Source organism: Brachyistius frenatus, unplaced genomic scaffold, assembly GCF_029030835.1.
Source record: "Brachyistius frenatus isolate BFR_SWC_R1_liver_20210118 unplaced genomic scaffold, ASM2903083v1 Contig_304, whole genome shotgun sequence".
Classification (NCBI taxonomy): domain Eukaryota; kingdom Metazoa; phylum Chordata; class Actinopteri; family Embiotocidae; genus Brachyistius; species Brachyistius frenatus.
This window is the reverse complement of record NW_027210903.1, coordinates 152,501-169,789: the sequence shown is the minus strand read 5'-3', so window position 1 is coordinate 169,789 and position 17,289 is coordinate 152,501. Positions and strand designations below refer to the sequence as shown.

Sequence of the window (17,289 nt, the reverse complement as noted above, 5' to 3'; positions counted from 1 at the left end):
CTGTCCCGTTAGGTCTGTTTTGTTTTGCAGATGTTCCACTTTCTGCTCCAGCTGGTTGCAAACTGTTCCTGGCTGCTGTTTGCAGACAGTCATGACAGCTTCCTTCCTGAGATCATCCACCTGCTGCGTAGAAATAAAGCCGAAAGGCAAGACAGAGGAAATGTCTTATAAAACCAAAACTAGGAGCTTAAAAGAGGTTAAAATGATCCACCGACTTTAACATAACTGTTTGAAGTTTCTGTATATCAGCGTAGACACAGAATGTCTTTTCTTCTGGAACCATTTCTGATCTGAGGTTTTCATGTTTGCTCCATTTGTCTGAGCTGATGACATCAAACAGCTGTCTGCTCCACATCTGGAACAAACAAGTCAGCAGACTTTATTTCCAGTTTAGATTTTTTTTTTTTTTTACTTCTTGGCAGCTTTTAGACAATTTCCTACACAAGAAGTTTCTTCAAAGGGCGTGTTTGTTCCTTTGACCGCTGTATTATATAGTTTAGGTGGAACTGATCCGATGCGTTAATTTGCTAAATTTGAGCGTCACCTCATTCAGGTGGTGAAAAGCCCCGTTTCATTTTGTCCCAGGTCAGGATGAAAGAAAACAGGAACAGCTCCGTCCTTCTTCAGGGTCAGCCGGGTCACAAGAAGCCCTGGATGAGCGGCACCAGGTCACAGACTCATCCCGGTCAAACCAACCACCGTCTGGTGGTTTCTCATCTCAGACACTAATTTCTTTTGCTGTCTGACACAAAACAAACAGCCGCTGTTGCGACCGTCTTCCTTTTTTTCCCCCAAAACACTCCTTCGTGATATTCTGCACGGCCTCTACGGTGAACTCTTGTAAAATTGCATTATTTTGTGAGCAGATTATGTTCCTCTGATTCTTCACGGCAGTAAATAAATGAACCCGGTGACTTCAAAAGAAGAAATCATGTGCGTTTTCTCCTGAACAATTGTGCCATTTTTCTGCCCGGCGTGGGAAAGACGGCCGCTCATGTCTCCGACGAATTTGTCCCCAAACAAGCCATTTTTTTGTCATCGCTGCCTCCGTCGGCTCTTTGAAGTCACCGCTAACACATGACCGGCTCAAACATTGTCTGGGTTCTTAACAGTGCTTCATTCAAGAGGCTGTTCGACTGTTATTGTCTGACACCGAGCAGTTGGACAGAGCCGTCCTCTCACAGGCCGTCTCCACTTTAAACTTAAGAAGCTGAATCAAACCAAAGAATCTGTTTGATTTCTCCCTGAAGTCAGAGATTTGTGCTACCAGAAAATTTGTTGAAATTAACTTTAGATGTGGTTGGATATTTTCTGTCGGCACTCTTAGAGGAGTCTTTCTACAACGACAGCCTCTGAGGGAAAATGTCTGTTGGGCTGCAGGGACTTTTTTGTTGCAGCAAGTCTCCTTCGCTTTATTAGTACATGCATGCAACAAATTGCAAATTCACATTTGCTGTTATATTCATCCTGAATTGAAAAGATATGGGAAACTAAATCAATGAAAATTCTATTTTTTTCTTCCTCTATCTTCTTTTCTTGACTGTGGCTAATCTTAAAATGTTCTGTCAACATGCTTCTTATATCTGCGAAGCATTTATTTCCACATACTGAAAAGGCGACGCTGTCGGCCTGAGACGTGATGACGACGCTACGAGCCAATCGCTGCTTTGAATTCGAGGTCAATCCACTCAGTGCTTCTCAGGAAGAAACCGAGACGGGTGTAAAAACATTATTATCAACCTTCCCTTTTAAACATTTTGACAGTTGGTTGAATTTTTCAAAAAAGTCACCTGAACAAATGTAGAGAAAGAACAAGCTTGCTTGTGTTTAATTTCACTTCATAGAAATGACGTACTCGGGTGCCTTAAGCAGTCGCCCGTATCGCTATCTGTTGTTCCAGACGTGCAAAGACTAATATATAACACCATCACTATGATTATTGTTATCACCGGGACAAACGGCGACCTAATAAAAAAAAAGACCTCTCTCAAATTAACAAATTAGAATCTGCTCTCCAGGAATCAAATTGTTTCACGCTCCAATACTCCTCCACACACACACACACACACACACACACACACACACACACACACACACACACACACACACACACACACACACAGAAAAACTGTATTAATATCTTGTCACGAGCCCGGGTCCCATGGCAACACCAAATTTGCTCTGTCTGGGTGTTGGGATGATCGAATCCCTGAGACAAATCACAGCGCGACAACACAGGCCTCCGTGTGACGAGGTCATCCGGTGATATTAACGGCCCGGTGGGCTGCTGGCCTGCTGTGATTGGTTAACTGTATTCAGGCATTAGAGAAGCAAATCAATGGGTCTTAACTGCCACATGGACTCCTGGAGGGTCGGGTACATATGGTGCAGTGGGGGGGGATGAAGGGTGGAGGAAGATGAAGGGTGGAGGGGAAGTAAAAAAATAAAAAATAAAAAAAAGGAGCGAGTGGAGCTGGTGTAGGAAGATAAAAGATAAAAGGCAAACAGGAGAAAGATCAAGAGGGAAGAAGAGCTGGGGGTGGAGGGGGGAGGAGAGGAGGAAGGTTGAGGTGAAACAAAACGTCCTGTGGCCCCATGGACGCTTCGTCCTTTCGCTTAATCTGCAGGTGCGCCGGCGCTCAGAAAGCTCGCTATCTGTTGTTTCGTCTTCCGGACGACAGATTTGTAAATTCTCCGTGTGAATCAGACATCTCAGCATCTTTTTTTTAATCTGCGGATGACTAACAGCGTTCCTCGTTTCCCGGGAACCAGCTGACGGTGCGACCACTGACCCGATCTCACGTACTCGGCTCATACAGTTGTTTTGGGTCCAGAACTTTATCACAGCTCAGCATGTTGCATTTACCATCTACTTATTGATTAAGTTCACACAAAACAAACTGTACAATGCGTGCAATTAATTTAGGTGTCTTAAATTCAAGATCTGTGAAAAACCTGTTAATCTTCCCAATTAAAGAAAAGCACCAAATAAAATGAATCACGATCATTTTCATGATGGCCTGCGTCTTTAAACATCTGAAAGTTCATGTGAAGTTTTCTGTCTTTGTCGTTTTAGTCTCCAATAATGATAATAATAATAATAATTGATGACAGACATGATTCAAATATGCTGTATTTGAATCATTTACTGTATATAAAAAAGGACGTAGCTTCCACGTCTGAAAAATGAGGCCTTAAAGCTGCAATACCAGCGAGTGCCACTAGAGGTCGGCTCCAAAAAGCCTCCGGCTCCATAGACTCCCATTCAACTTCTCTCATCAAATCCAAAGTGAATAAAATGTGTCCATCAGTTATCTCGGTGTTGTTAGCTAAAGTCACTCCTTCTTCTTAGTTTTCTGGAGGTCCATCTGAAAATAATCCCTCATTCATTAGAAAAGAAGATTCAAGAAGACCTGTTTTTGGGGGCGTGTCTGTTTGATTGACAGGCCTGTGGTACAGTCAGGTGGGCGGGACATAGTATCATCAGGTTTCCAATCAGATCAGTCAGATCCAGCGCTGGCTCCTCCCCCAGCTCATCCAAATATGGTCACTTCCTGCTCCAAACCGCTCCGAACTAGTAAAGATGGTGACGGACAGAATCTGAACTGGAGGATTCATAACGTTCACAAACCAACGATGACATCACTGATGGTTGATGACATCACTGATGGTTGATGACATCACTGCTGGTTGCTGCTTTATTTGAAGCCGACTCTGTGACCCATCCGTGCTCAGGTCTGAGATCATGATCATAATGGCTCCTCCCCCTTTTGTGTCTCCCGTCCTCTCAGATCCGGTCTCGGTGGATTTGGACCAGTACGATGTGGTTTCTCTCGCCGACGCTCTCAGAGGTTTCCTGCAGGATCTGCCCGTCCCCGTCATCCCCGCCACGGTCTACAGCGAGCTGGTCTACACTGCTCAAGGTACGGTGCGGTACACAACAGGTGCACAGACACATTAAAGGGTCGGTTCACCAATTTTTATATTAGTTATATCCAGTATTTGGTCTCTTGTGGCTTTCAGCTGTGACGAGTGTCAGAAAAAATGAGTCCACTTCATTCCTCTTTGACTTTATTTGAGATGGAGGTAGAAATACCCGGGATGGCCTCATATATAGTAGTGTACATTCAAGCGACATTGAAGCAGGCTGCAGGGATTTCCTCCCGTTCAGCCACAGCAGCAGCAGCACTGAGGTCCAACGCTGAGGTTCGGGGAGATAAAGCCTCGCTCTGGGCTGATGTCATCGTTCTGTGTCAAGGTCTTTACGTCAAGCTGGGAAAATAATGTTGTCATGGGTCCGCATTTGTGTATGAGACCGTTATCATACGGAACGAGGAAGAGATCATCGAAACGACACGAAGCTGCAAAGTGGACGCATTCGGATGTCTCAAATATCGCTGAGTACCAACCCGCCTCTGGTTGGTTGGAAGCCTCCAGTTTGGCATTTTGGCCGTCGCCATCTTGTTGTTTTTTTTGGAGCCACAAATGAACAAATTTGGACGAGCTGGAGAGGAATGAGGGATGGATGACTGAACCTGAGGACACTAAGCCACGCCCACTTATACTGGCAACCTGACTGCCCAATAATAGATAGAATAGAATAGAATAGAAGCTTTTTGAATGGGAGTTTATTGGAGACATGTTGTTTTTGGTGGGGTTTTTTCAGCCAGCCCCCTAGTGGCTTCTCAGCGGTATTGCGCTGTAAGACACTTCTGGATTGACTTTACTTTTCAGATTCTGAAGACTACATTCATTTGTATATAGAGTTTATGGATTTGTCTTTACAACGGTGTTGGAGCAGAGAGGTTTGTCCACATCAGTACAGCTGGGACTAAAAATAAACTTCAACTTCGGTTGTGTTTCATTCTCGGCGGAGGAATAAACTTACAGCAGCCATCAGCAATAAAATCCGTGTTAACACCCACAGGAAGACTTGTGATTGTGCAGAGCTGAAGTTTTGTAAAAAAACTTTGCAAAGAAAAACCACCACGATACCAGAAAAACTCTCAGCTTTTTGTCTTCCTGCAGCCGTAAGCAGCGTTTCTCACAGCGGACGACCGGTGTGAGTTCAGACCTCCAGCTGCCTCCCTCGACCACGTGTGCTCTCCGTTTCTCTTTCGCTCTCACGCACCGCTCGACTCGAGGAGCGCCGTCCGAGCGCTCGGCGTCACTCGGCATGAGCGCCGACACTCGTCACACCCGACAGGCCGCTGCCATATCTGGACGTAAAGACGGCGAGGCTGTAACCTCTCGTCAGCATCAAATTCCCGTTAATCTCCTGACAGCTTCAGGATTCAAAAAAATACGAATAAAAAACTCTCTCTCTCGAAACGTGGCCCGACGCCAGCCTCTCTCTCTCTCGCTCTTGCTCTCGTTTCTCATTTTCCGCTGACCTCCCTGCTCACCCTCTTCACCTGCCGCCGACCTCGCCTCCCTCCCCCCTTCCTCCTCCTCCTCTCTCCGCCGCTTTTAGGGGAACTCTGACAGTCTTATCTATTTTTCATAACCCCTCCCTTGATATCCTGCGTTTCGTGCTTCGCGAGGGCGGTTTTGTGTGTCGGAATAATAGAAAGGCAAAGACAGACAAAACATGTGAACATCGATGTGTGTGTGTGTGTGTGTGTGTGTGTGTGTGTGTGTGTGTGTGTGTGTGTGTGTGTGTGTGTGTGTGTGTGTGTGTGTGTGTGTGTGTGTGTGTGTGTGTGTGTGTGTGTGTGTGTGTGTGTGTGTGTGTGTGTGTGTGTGTGTGTGTGTGTGTGTGTGTGTGTGTGTGTGTGTGAGTGAGTGAGTGAGTGAGTGTGTGTGTGTGTGTGTGAGTGAGTGAGTGAGTGAGTGTGTGTGTGTGTGTGTGTGTGTGTGTGTGTGTGTGTGTGTGTGTGTGTGTGTGTGTGTGTGTGTGTGTGTGTGTGTGTGTGTGTGTGTGTGTGTGTGTGTGTGTGTGTGTGTGTGTGTGTGTGTGTGTGTGTGTGTGTGTGTGTGTGTGTGTGTGTGTGTGTGTGTGTGTGTGTGTGTCGTGCACGCTAGCGTGAGTTTCTCAGGACAGCTGCATCGTTTTGAGCTCGCAGGAAGTTCACACCAACCTCCTCCCAAAATATTACTCCGCTAAGCTCCTCGACATGATTTCCAGCTGCAAACCCCCGTCAATTATGTAAGTGCTTTCTCCCTCTTGGTCCTCGTCAAGTGACAGCCCTCCTTTTTTTAAATTTTATTTTATTTTATTTTACTTATTCATGGAAACATTTTAAGTCAGGATAAACCACTTTGAAAGTATGCATCGAGGTCTTTTTCTGGAGGTTGTCTGAGGCTAAGCTCACTGAAATTGAACTTCTTATTTGGGAAGAGGTCACATGAAGAGCAGCAAGCGATTTCATCTGTGAAATCGGAGGATATTATGTGATGGGTTTTGAGGTCTGAGGCAATGAGCGTTGTTCTGGTCGGGATAAGTCAGGCAATAATACCTGGAGATCCCTGGAAAATAAACTATTTGCTTGAGGGGGTGAGTGTCGATTCTCTTCTGTCCCTCCCTGCTGTCTTAAGCTGTCACATATCAGAGGCTCCACCGGGTTTATTTGTTAGAAAGCATATAGATGCACGTATTCAGGAAAAACATGGAAGTCGACCAAAGATACACGAGGTGATTTTATAAGATAACCGGTTCGCGGTAGCTTTTGCTAGACTCAGACTTTAGACTTTGGACTGTATTAATCCCACAGAGGGGAAATTTAGTCGTCACAGCAGCAAAGAAACAGTTAGGAAAAAAATAAAATTACAAACTACAAATACATATGCAATAAAATAAAATAGCTGCCGCAGAATCGCATACTTTTTCTTTTTACTGCAGCCGCCCTTACGAAGTACGCACTGTTGCACTGGGACATACTACCTCATCAGGAAAATGCACCTTGAACGCAGGGTTCGTGTTTGTCATGTTGATTTGCTCTATTTCCTCTTTTTATACGTTTTCTTACAGCTTCATTGATCACACTTAAGGCCATTTTTCTGTTCTCAGTCTTCTGATTTTGATAAAAGATATCTTTCTTGACTGGCTCGTTGTTGTTTTTTTCCAACCAGGCCTGAAACCCAGTTTGAATTAAAAAAAAAATCAAAAAAAATCAGCGAGTAGAAACAGATGTTAAATAAGTACGGAAAAGATAAACAGCCTCTCAATCTCAGGGTCACTGTGATTGATCACCAGCAGAAATCGAAGCACTCGACTCCACTTCACTCCACTGCCTTTTTTTGCAGCGGGGGGGGGGGGGGGGGTAAGGGGGGGGGTTCCATTGTGCAAAAGTTGTGACAGTACCTGGTAAAAATTTTCGGTTTCACCTCCGTCACGTTTCCAAGCGAGCTGAGCCCAAAAAGTGACCTGAAAAGACTTCGGATCACCGATTGGTCCGAGAGAATCCTCACATTTCTTCTGCAACACGGGACGTCCTGCACAAAGTGGCTGCCTTTGTTGTGACTGTTTAGTTGCCGAAGAAAAAGATCCAGCTAGTTTGAGTGTCGCGTTGAAGATGGTGTCGCTGTAGTAACAAGTACCACGTTGAGGAGGTATTGTCTGCAATGGAAAGCGGAATCCAGAAAACCAACCTGGTACCCGAAGCGAGTAGAGTTGGAAAATGGTGGAGGATGTACTTCCTGTCCGACGGGGGATCGTGACAAGGAGGTCTTCCTCATATCTATCATATATATGTAATGAGTCCGTACGACCATCATCAGAAAACAGCAGCATCATCGGCAAAGTAACGCATTTTTCTGTTCATTTCTTTGCGATTGCATCTTGTTTATTGTGAAATCATTACTTCAACCCGTACTGAATATTTTGGGACTACATGAGAAGAAGCCGATGTGATTCCATCCATATGGATGGAATTAGTAAAATGCTTCTCTGGAAGACAGCGACTTCCCGTCCCGTCTTAGTCTGGTCTCACAGGATCTGCTGATGATGTAACAGTTAAAATCCCGACTCATTTTGTTACCTTTCCCTCCGGCGGTCCTGCTCTCCGGGAGGTCAACCCATCTGATCTGGATCAGGACCCGTACAACAATGGAAATAAAAGATAAAATGTTTGGAAGATAGAAGAGATTCTTTTTTTTCTTTTTCTTTTTCTTTTACAGAAAACCTCTTGAACCCTGAATGCGCCCACCAGTCGGACTTTTTTTTTTTTTTTTTTTTCCAACCTTCCTAAAATATATTAAAGAATCCTCTTGAGATCATTCAGTCTTCACAGATACCCGAGTGAATCCCCTTGTAAAGATTAAACCAGTTGTTTTTTTAGATAAATTCAGTATAAATGTGAGATTTTGCACTTCACCTCAACTCCACTTTAACCTTTATAAATTAGTACAGTCATTTTTCTGTTTCGGAGAAATGATCATTCTGTTGTTTTTTTCCTTCTCTCAGTATAATTACATTTGTTGTCATCAGATGTCTGTAATCCTCCTGTAATCCTCCTCTCATCTGCTCCCGCAGCATCCACGACCACAATCGGCCTTTTGTTGTCGGGAGTCTTTTTTTTTTCTTTCTGTTTTATTATTCCCAAAGAAACTTGCGAGGACTGACGAAAAGCCCCTTTAACCATTTTTAAAGAACTGATTCCCGCAAAGGAGAGAAGACCGCATCATTTGTCATTTGTTTCTGATTTGTTCCTTTGACTTCTTACAGGAAGAGTTTTCTCCGTGTCTCGACATTTCTATTTATTTATTTGATTCAATCCTAGTTTATGCCTCTTTTATTCTGCATCTGTCTTTGATCTGTGAGTTACTCATCCTAATACTTTAATCAGAGCCCCCCCCCCCACTCCCTTCTCTCTGCCCTCGTCTTTATTCTTCACCTCCCTCTTCCCTCTTCCCTCCTCCCTCCTCCCTCCTCCCTCCTCCTCTGTCCTCTGTCCTCCCTCCTCCGGGCTGATTTTTCATCCTTTACTCATTCATTAGTTTTGCGAGAGTTAGTTAATCTTAATGGTCTCACCGGGGTCATTGTGTGTGAGGATAAAGGCCAGCTGGCTGAGTGTGACTGACCACTGTCCATCTGGACCTCAAGAGGAGGAGATGAGGACACCGACAGGACCGCCGTCTCTCAATTAACTCGTGTATTTAACAGCCAGCTTTAACGTGGACAAAACCAACGGGTGTTATTGTGCCGCTGAAACATCCTCCGCTCTTCTGGTTTCAGTCTTTCCAGCAGATTTCGAAGCCTCGGTGCTGAGATTTGATCCCATTCAGAGATGATGATGATGTTGAGTGATGAAGGCCCGGGTGTTGGATGGGACGGACGACGAGGCCTCTGGGAAATGTTCCTCCACAACAAACTGGGGAAACCCTTCCTTTATAAAACTTGGTGTTTAAGTTGAAACAGGAAACTTCCCTTTTAATCTCACTGCAGCCCACTGTTGTTTAAAACAGAAGCTACCAAACTCCCTCCATCTTCTCCTCTGAAACGCTCAGCAAACAGAAGTCAGCACATTTTATTATTTGCTCTCCTTGGCTGAAGACGCCTCTTGAACTCGTTCGGCCTGACGGCTGCGTGCGACAGCTTTTCCCTGTTACGGTGTCACGTGGCGAGTCAACCCGATTCCACAGACGGCTGTGAAGCCGGAGACTTCTCACCGTGTGGACTCGGATTTTATTTGAATTTATTTCCCAGAACTCCCGTTTGGTTGTCAAACAGTTTTGAAGGCTGACGTGTTAGTTTGAGCTTTATTTACCCTGAACCGTGACACTGCAGGGGATATCGTGAATATGTGTCCACATACTTTTCCTTTTAGATGATCATATTTAACATTTTATGAAATAAGTGTGAGCATCCCCCCCCACACACACACACACACACCCCCTCCCCTCCTGTCCAGTTGTCCGGTCTCCCAGAGTCCCGCGTGGCCAGATGGGCCGGCCAAGTTCCCTCTCTAGCCTTGACCTCTATTGACCAGCAGGGTCAGCCACAATCTATAATAACAGACGGAGGAGGACTGTGTGTGTGTGTGTGTGTGTGTGTGTGTGTGTGTGTGTGTGTGTGTGTGTGTGTGTGTGTGTGTGTGTGTGTGTGTGTGTGTGTGTGTGTGTGTGTGTGTGTGTTGTCTGTCTGTAATCAGGAGTGGTCAGACAGAGAGGGGCGACTTCGATGACCTCCATCAGGCTGCAGCAGATTGTCATCCATCCATCAACACACACACACACACACACACACACACACACACACACACACACACACACACACACACACACACACACACACACACACACACCTACCTCAAGTGTCCCTGAACTTCCCCGAGTGTCCTGGACCACAACAAAATGACATATTTCTACATTTGAATTTATATTTTTTTATACAGTGGAATCTCTATTGATTCATTATATTGAATCCAATTTTCAGCTTTCATTTTTAATTTTGTTTTATCAGCAGCCATTGAATGAATTTACTTTTTTTTTTTCATTTAAATTCTCCGGAAAGGATGAATGAATTTACTGGAAATTAAGCAGACAAAAGGAGGTTTATGTAACGCTGTTGAATGTTTCTTTAGCGTTTCTGATGTGACATGATGAATTCTGGTTTATTTATTTTTTATTTTTGCATTTGAGTCAAATCAGCTGAAGGCATATTTAAATTGAATATTTTTTGAAAATAATTTATGTAAAGTAAAGATCCAGAGAAAATGTCACTTTATTGAGAGAGAGAAGAAAACAGAAATGATACTTGGGGGTTGAACATAAAAAGCATATAAGAGACAGATTTGTTCATATTTTTCAGGTCATTCAGATAAAAGCTAAATATAACATGCATTAGTGTAAACATAATATTTAATAAAGACACACTGTGGTGCCTTGGACACGTACGATGACAGAATTACACACTAATGGTTATTAGACAAAGCCACTTGACTCCTCCCACGGAAACCTCTTGACCTCTGCTCTCTGTCTGTGTGACCTTTGACCTGTGGGCACGAACCCCCCCACCCCCACCTCCCGAACAGGGTAACACATCAGAGGAGAGCAACACCGACGTGTTTCTTACAGTTCACACACATCTGGTGTGCAAAAAGTTGAAGGAAATTAAAAGTAAAGTGAGAATGCTTTCAGAAATAATACAAGAAATCCTGCTAAAAATCATCTCAGCCTTTAAAACAGCTCAGAGGCAGAATCGAAGTACCTGAAGAATCTGAAGTGAACTTTACCTGAAAACACGTGCACACGGAAAACATCTTCATCTCCAACCGTTTCACTGCTGAAATTTAATCCGTACAAGATCTTTGGGTTGTAGGAGAAGGTTTTTCATAACGCGATTATGTAAAAAAAGAAAAAAAGTTACTTTTCTTTTTCTAAGAGATTAATAATTCTTATCTGGACAAATATCCAAAAAGTGACATCATAACATGATGTTTTGGGGCTGTTTGTTAGGATTTTTTGATGGAATTCTCCAGAGTGGTGAGATTATGGAGCAGCTCTACCGTTCCTCCTCCTCCTCCTCCTCCTCCTCGTCCTCCTCCTCCTCCTCCTCCTCCTCCGTCTTCAATCAGTCCTCTAACAAACACCCGGTCGGTCGTTCTGTCAGTTCCTCCATCTCTCTGTTGCCACTCTGTGTTATTGGGATCGATTCGAACACTTTAGCTCCCGCGCAGACGAGGCCGGTGCACCGATATCTCGTGCGGCCAATCAATACATATCAGCATCACAACACCCAGATACATACGACATGTACACATGCAGACCGTGTCACAAATCACCGAACGAGGGACGGACGGACCAGTTTAGATCAGTTTCATCTGCTACGAGCCAAGTTCATCTCATTTTTGATCCACTAGAGTAGAAAGAGACATTTTGTGTAATTAGTGATGAAAGCTTGAAGTGAAGGTTGAGACGGAACAGAAATATCAGTCTGTGAATTAGATTTTTTTACTTTGACTTAAACGTGTTCCACATGTTTCTTTTGTTGAGTTTTTCATGTAGTCATTCTTGTGTTTAAACCACAGACTGTAAATAAAAGTGTTCGTAGCTTCCAGGTCTGTAAAATGGTTCCGATGCAGAAATTCGTTAAGCTGCAATACCAGCGAGTGCCACTAGAGGTCGGCTCCAAAAAGCCTCCGGCTCCATAGACTCCCATTCAACTTCTCTCATCAAATCCAAAGTGAATAAAATGTGTCCATCAGTTATCTCGGTGTTGTTAGCTAAAGTCACTCCTTCTTATTAGTTTTCTGGAGGTCCATCTGAAAATAATCCCTCATTCATTAGAAAAGAAGATTCAAGAAGACCTGTTTTTGGGGGCGTGTCTGCAACCGGCTGGAATGGTGTCAGTCAGTTTTTACAGTTATGTGCTACATTTTTTTTGTGTTCATGAACAGTTCATTTCAAAACCTGTTGCTTATTATGCAAGAAAATATCAAAATATTCATTTAACTAAACATTAAATTGTAGTTTTACTAAAATACTTAGTTATTACATGCCTAACAAATCAAAACAGCACGACACCTCGTGATATATTTCAGTCTTTCTCACAACTTTTAGATTCAGACATTTCCTCTAAATCAAGAACTCTGTTACAAATAGAAATCCCAGCGCAGACAGACGGACAGACGAACTCGGACGGAGATAAATGGACTTGTACTGTCTGCTCTCGTGCAGAATGATCTGTGTGCTGTTCCACGGCAGGCCTGCGCTCTCCCGCCGTGCCCACCCCGTCGTAGAGCCGGCCCCCCGGCGGGCCCCCCGGCGGGACCCCCGGCGCAGATGTTTTCTTGCCTGCCGCTCGTGTTGCTGCGCGGCGAAGGGCCCTGCGGTGAGAGCGCCCGTCAATACGTCTGGTCCTCCTCAAACACGGCCCATTGTCTGAAGGAATCGGTATTATTCCCCCCGCCGCCTCGTCTTCACAAGCGTCCGCCGAGTGTGAGCGTGAAGCACCCTGTGATTTTCCTGCCGCGTCTCCTCAAAGTCAGCGAGCATTTGGCCGCGTGCTCCGATGGATATTGATGGAGGAGGCGCTTGCCGTCTGCTCTCCGCCTTCAGTCGGTGAAATGTTTTTTAATGTGAGCGATGTTTATGCGTGTGTCTGCTCAGCTGTGCAGCAGACACACACAGATGCACGGATTCGTGCACTTTCATCCAACTCCGTCTGATCGCCGGCGGCGACGTGACGCAGCAGGTTTTTTCCTTCACTTCTGTGATCTGAACATAACGTTTGAAGAAAGAAGCCGCTCGCACAGAAACGCCGACGACCTCCACGGCAGACGCTCAGCTGAGATGAAGTGTGATGTAGTCTCTGTGTCCCTTTTGATTTTTTGCATTTTGAAATACTTTTTGGTTTCTTGGTCTTCGTGGCTTTTGGCTGAACGTCAGAACGCATTTTTGAACAAAATGAGGACTTTGGATTTTGCCGTTTGTCTTTTACACCACAAGTCCTCACTTCACCGCCTTTTTCAACACATTCAGTTTATTGTCATTTAATTATAGGTACAGGCAAAATGTATTTATGGAGCACAATTATGTAGAAGCAGCAAAAGAAGGACAAGAACAAGACAAGAACAAGACAAGAACAAGAACAAGACAAGAACAAAAGTTTTGCATCATAATGCAGAAATGACCTTCAGCTGCAATACCAGCGAGTGCCACTAGAGGTCGGCTCCAGAAAGCCTCCGGCTCCATAGACTCCCATTCAACTTCTCTCATCAAATCCAAAGTGAATAAAATGTGTCCATCAGTTATCTCGGTGTTGTTAGCTAAAGTCACTCCTTCTTCTTAGTTTTCTGGAGGTCCATCTGAAAATAATCCCTCATTCATTAGAAAAGAAGATTCAAGAAGACCTGTTTTTGGGGGCGTGTCTGTTTGATTGACAGGCCTGTGATGCAGTCAGCTCGTCCAAATATGGTCACTTCCTGCTCCAAACCGCTCCAAACTAGCAAAGATGGTGACGGACAGAATCTGAACTGGAGGATTCATAACGTTCACAAACCAACGTCGCTGCTGGTTGGAAACAACATTGAACTGAATTTGGCAGCTTAACACACCGTAGTTACATGTTGGCCAGGTGGTAACAATGAAGGTAAATCCTGTGTTGTGATTGTGAGTGCAGAAATGAACACACAAAGGCCGTAACAAGAACATTTAAATGAGAACATGGATTCCTGTGGTTCAGCGGCCTGAAAGAAACCGCTCTGCTGTTGTTTTGTCTTCCAGAGAGTCAGAGCGTGGAGGAGTGTGGCGAGAGGCTGAAGAAGATCCTGGAGTCTCCCAGCATCCCTCAGGCCAACCACAAGCTGCTGGTCCACCTCAGCAGACACCTGGACCGGGTCGGCCAGCAGAGCCAGGCCGGCCCCCGGCTGCTGGGTCAGGCCTTCGCCGACGTCGTCTTCAAGCACTCTCCCCTCAGGTACACCGACGTTTCACTCATTCACTCGTTCAATCGATCAATCGATCACTCGTTTATCTTAAAATAAGTTCAAATCTGGAACATTTGTCTTTAACAGTTTACAGTCAAGACTTGAATACTTTGAAACAAGATGTGAATTAATTCCGAGCCACTTCCTGTTAAAATCAAACACTAGAAACGAGACAAATTAATTCAGTTAACGAGATAAATTTGCTAATTTCAAGCCCAAAAAAAATAGCTTTTCTTAAAACATTCAGCTGCTACAAAAATGTTTAACCTTAACACTTGTAATTAAAGGTCAGATTTAAGGATTTAAACCATTATCACACACTGCACTTCACCAGTCTTGAATGTCTTGAATTTCTTTTTTTTGCAGAACGCGTTGCAAATTATTTTAGCTGTAGAAAGATTCGGGTTCGATTAATATCGAACTGATTGTTTAAACAGGCTGAAAGAAGACTTGGTAACATTGAGGGGAATAAAATAAAAACATTTTTTTACTTTGATAAGTAGCATTAGTAGAAGAGATGTTTTTGAAGGATTCATTTTGGAGGAACAAGATGGAGAAAGGACCACTTCACCTTGTGCCGTTCTTCACAAACCTGGTTGGATGTGACTTCAGAGCGATTATTTCATGCCTTTCTCATTTATTTTATTCACTTGAGTCAAATTTATGTTGTGAGGTTGTTAATTACTATATGAATCTCTGAGGGACGGAGGAACAATGACTGACGCCTGCGCTGTTTTGTTTTTCAGTCATAAATGGTCATCGTCATGGTAACACAAAGCGAACATGATGATAAATTAGAGTTTTTAGTTTAATATCTGAAATATAAATATTTGAGCTGTTCTTTGTCTTTTATGTTGCTGATTCAACCAGAAAAGGAAAAGTCGTATCCACCTGACACTGGAGATGTTTTCACTGTCAGTCGCATCAACACGACTTTCATTTCCATAACTTGACGCTCAACAAATGTATTTTCCCCATATTGCTTCACGTAGTGGGCCTTTTCAGAGACGGGTTTGTGCTCAAATCAAAACATGAAAATGGGTAATAATCAGGTACTTTTCCACTCCATCTGTGAATTATCACTCCAGACGTTCGTTTGTTGCGTAAAAGCATTAATTTTTCCACAGCTCAGTCACGTCTCCTGGAAAACTCCCCTCTCCGTGTTCGGTTTTGGAAAAAGGGGAAATCCCCACGCTTCATTCAACATTTGTGAATCAGCCGGTCGAATAAGTAAACCAAACTCGGAGTATTACCGCTGTTCATTTCCATAACAAAACTCAACATCAGAGCAGAACCAGGTGTTTTTGCAACGATTCAAAGAGCCGATATTTTTCCGCGGTAAAACCAAAGCATGATATTCGGCTCAGCTGCAACATCAACATCCTGCAGTTAAAGAGCCGGATGTCTGAACACTGAACAAACGCCATTAACAAGACTTGATTGTATTACTTTTGTTTCTCCAGCCGGCACAAACTCGCCTGTTTTTCGAGCATTTACCGAATCTTTCCTCCCTCGCGATGTCGTGGATCTGAGTCAGAAACGTTTGTGCAGCCTGGTCGAGCAGTTCGCTGATTTGCAGCAAATTTTTTTATGTGAGCAGGAAATTTTGATTAATCCCAGATTATTCCGGAGGATAAACGTCTGGAAGCGTTTAGTACCGTCTTCTGTTGCTTGGAGCTTTTTCTACATAATACTGAATACTAACTGAAATAATAAATATGAGATCTGGTGAAATTCAGGAGTTTTCTTCTCTCTGACGTTCTGCTGACACAAAAGTGAATGTTTTAATGGAGTCAATATCTGTCCTTTACAATTTGGCGGCCATTCATGTTTGTGTTGTGGTCCGCAGTGCGGACGTGAACCCGGAGCATCACATCAGGATCCTTGAGGCTCTGATCACAGCTGGAGGTCTGATGGAGATGCAGGCTGCACCAGGTAGGATCGCAAACAAGCACTCTGATTTTCACTTCATATTTCCAAACTCGTGACATCGTTATTGTGGGATATAAACACAGATTATTCTCAATTGTCACGGCACATTTTTCTCGCAGTGTAAACACGATGCCCCCCCCCCCCCTCCTCCTTTCCTCCCCACCACAAAAACACACGTTTGGTTTCTGAAATATGTGGAAACCACAAACTTTTTTTTCTTTTCGGTCTGAAGCTGTTGCGATAAATTGGGCGCGAAGCCTGAAATAACAACTTTGACTTTGTTTTTCCGTTTGTTCCATTTATATGAGCAGAGCTTTGCTAACAAAATGGTGGTTTTGTGATGTTTCTTTTTTTTTTTTCTTCTTCTTCTTGCATTCCTGTTGTGTTCAGATGTTATAGCCGGGTACAAGTGTGAGCGTGTTTCATTTGGTTTAGTCTTTATGGACGAATTCTAATGAGTTACAAACAAAGTTCCTGCTGTTTGATGACCTCTTCTGACACTGGTTGACTTCCAACACCAACCGCATACATATTTATCTTTTATATCTCATTTTGAAAGTCTCATTAGTCACTTAACAAACACTATACATCATTTCATTGGGAAACCACAAGATGTACTCCATGTTTATGTCAAGTAAACAATGATATCCAAGAAATATTTTAGCATGTTACAGCAAAAAGTGTTGAAAAGAGTTTAGTTGAGGCTGTTTAGTCTGAAGCTGTTTTGAGAAATACTTCATGTCCAACTGTGCGTCAAATTAGACCGTTACATTTCAAAGGTTTTTGTAAAAGACTTGAACCTGCGTGAGAGTTGGCAGTGTGTGTGTTTGTGCGTTTGTGTGTGTGTGTGTGTGTGTGTTTGTGTGTGTGTGTGTGTGTGTGTGTGTGTGTGTGTTTGTGCGTTTGTGTGTGTGTGTGTGTGTGTGTGTGTGTGTGTGTGTGTGTGTGTGTGTGTGTGTGTGTGTGTGTGTGTGTGTGTGTGTGTGTG

General features: G+C 43.8%; 1 protein-coding gene across 3 annotated transcripts in view; it reads left to right on the top strand.

The window, feature by feature from the left end:
• The window catches only part of pik3r3b (phosphoinositide-3-kinase, regulatory subunit 3b (gamma)), a 169,481-nt gene that overhangs the window by 71,154 nt on the left and 81,038 nt on the right, over positions 1–17,289 (top strand). For all 3 annotated transcript variants that reach the window (XM_069722756.1, XM_069722755.1, XM_069722754.1), the window contains 3 exons: positions 3,792–3,923; positions 14,167–14,359; positions 16,219–16,304. In XM_069722756.1, coding sequence (XP_069578857.1) covers positions 3,792–3,923; positions 14,167–14,359; positions 16,219–16,304 — 411 coding nt within the window. The remainder of the gene's footprint in view (positions 1–3,791; positions 3,924–14,166; positions 14,360–16,218; positions 16,305–17,289) is intronic.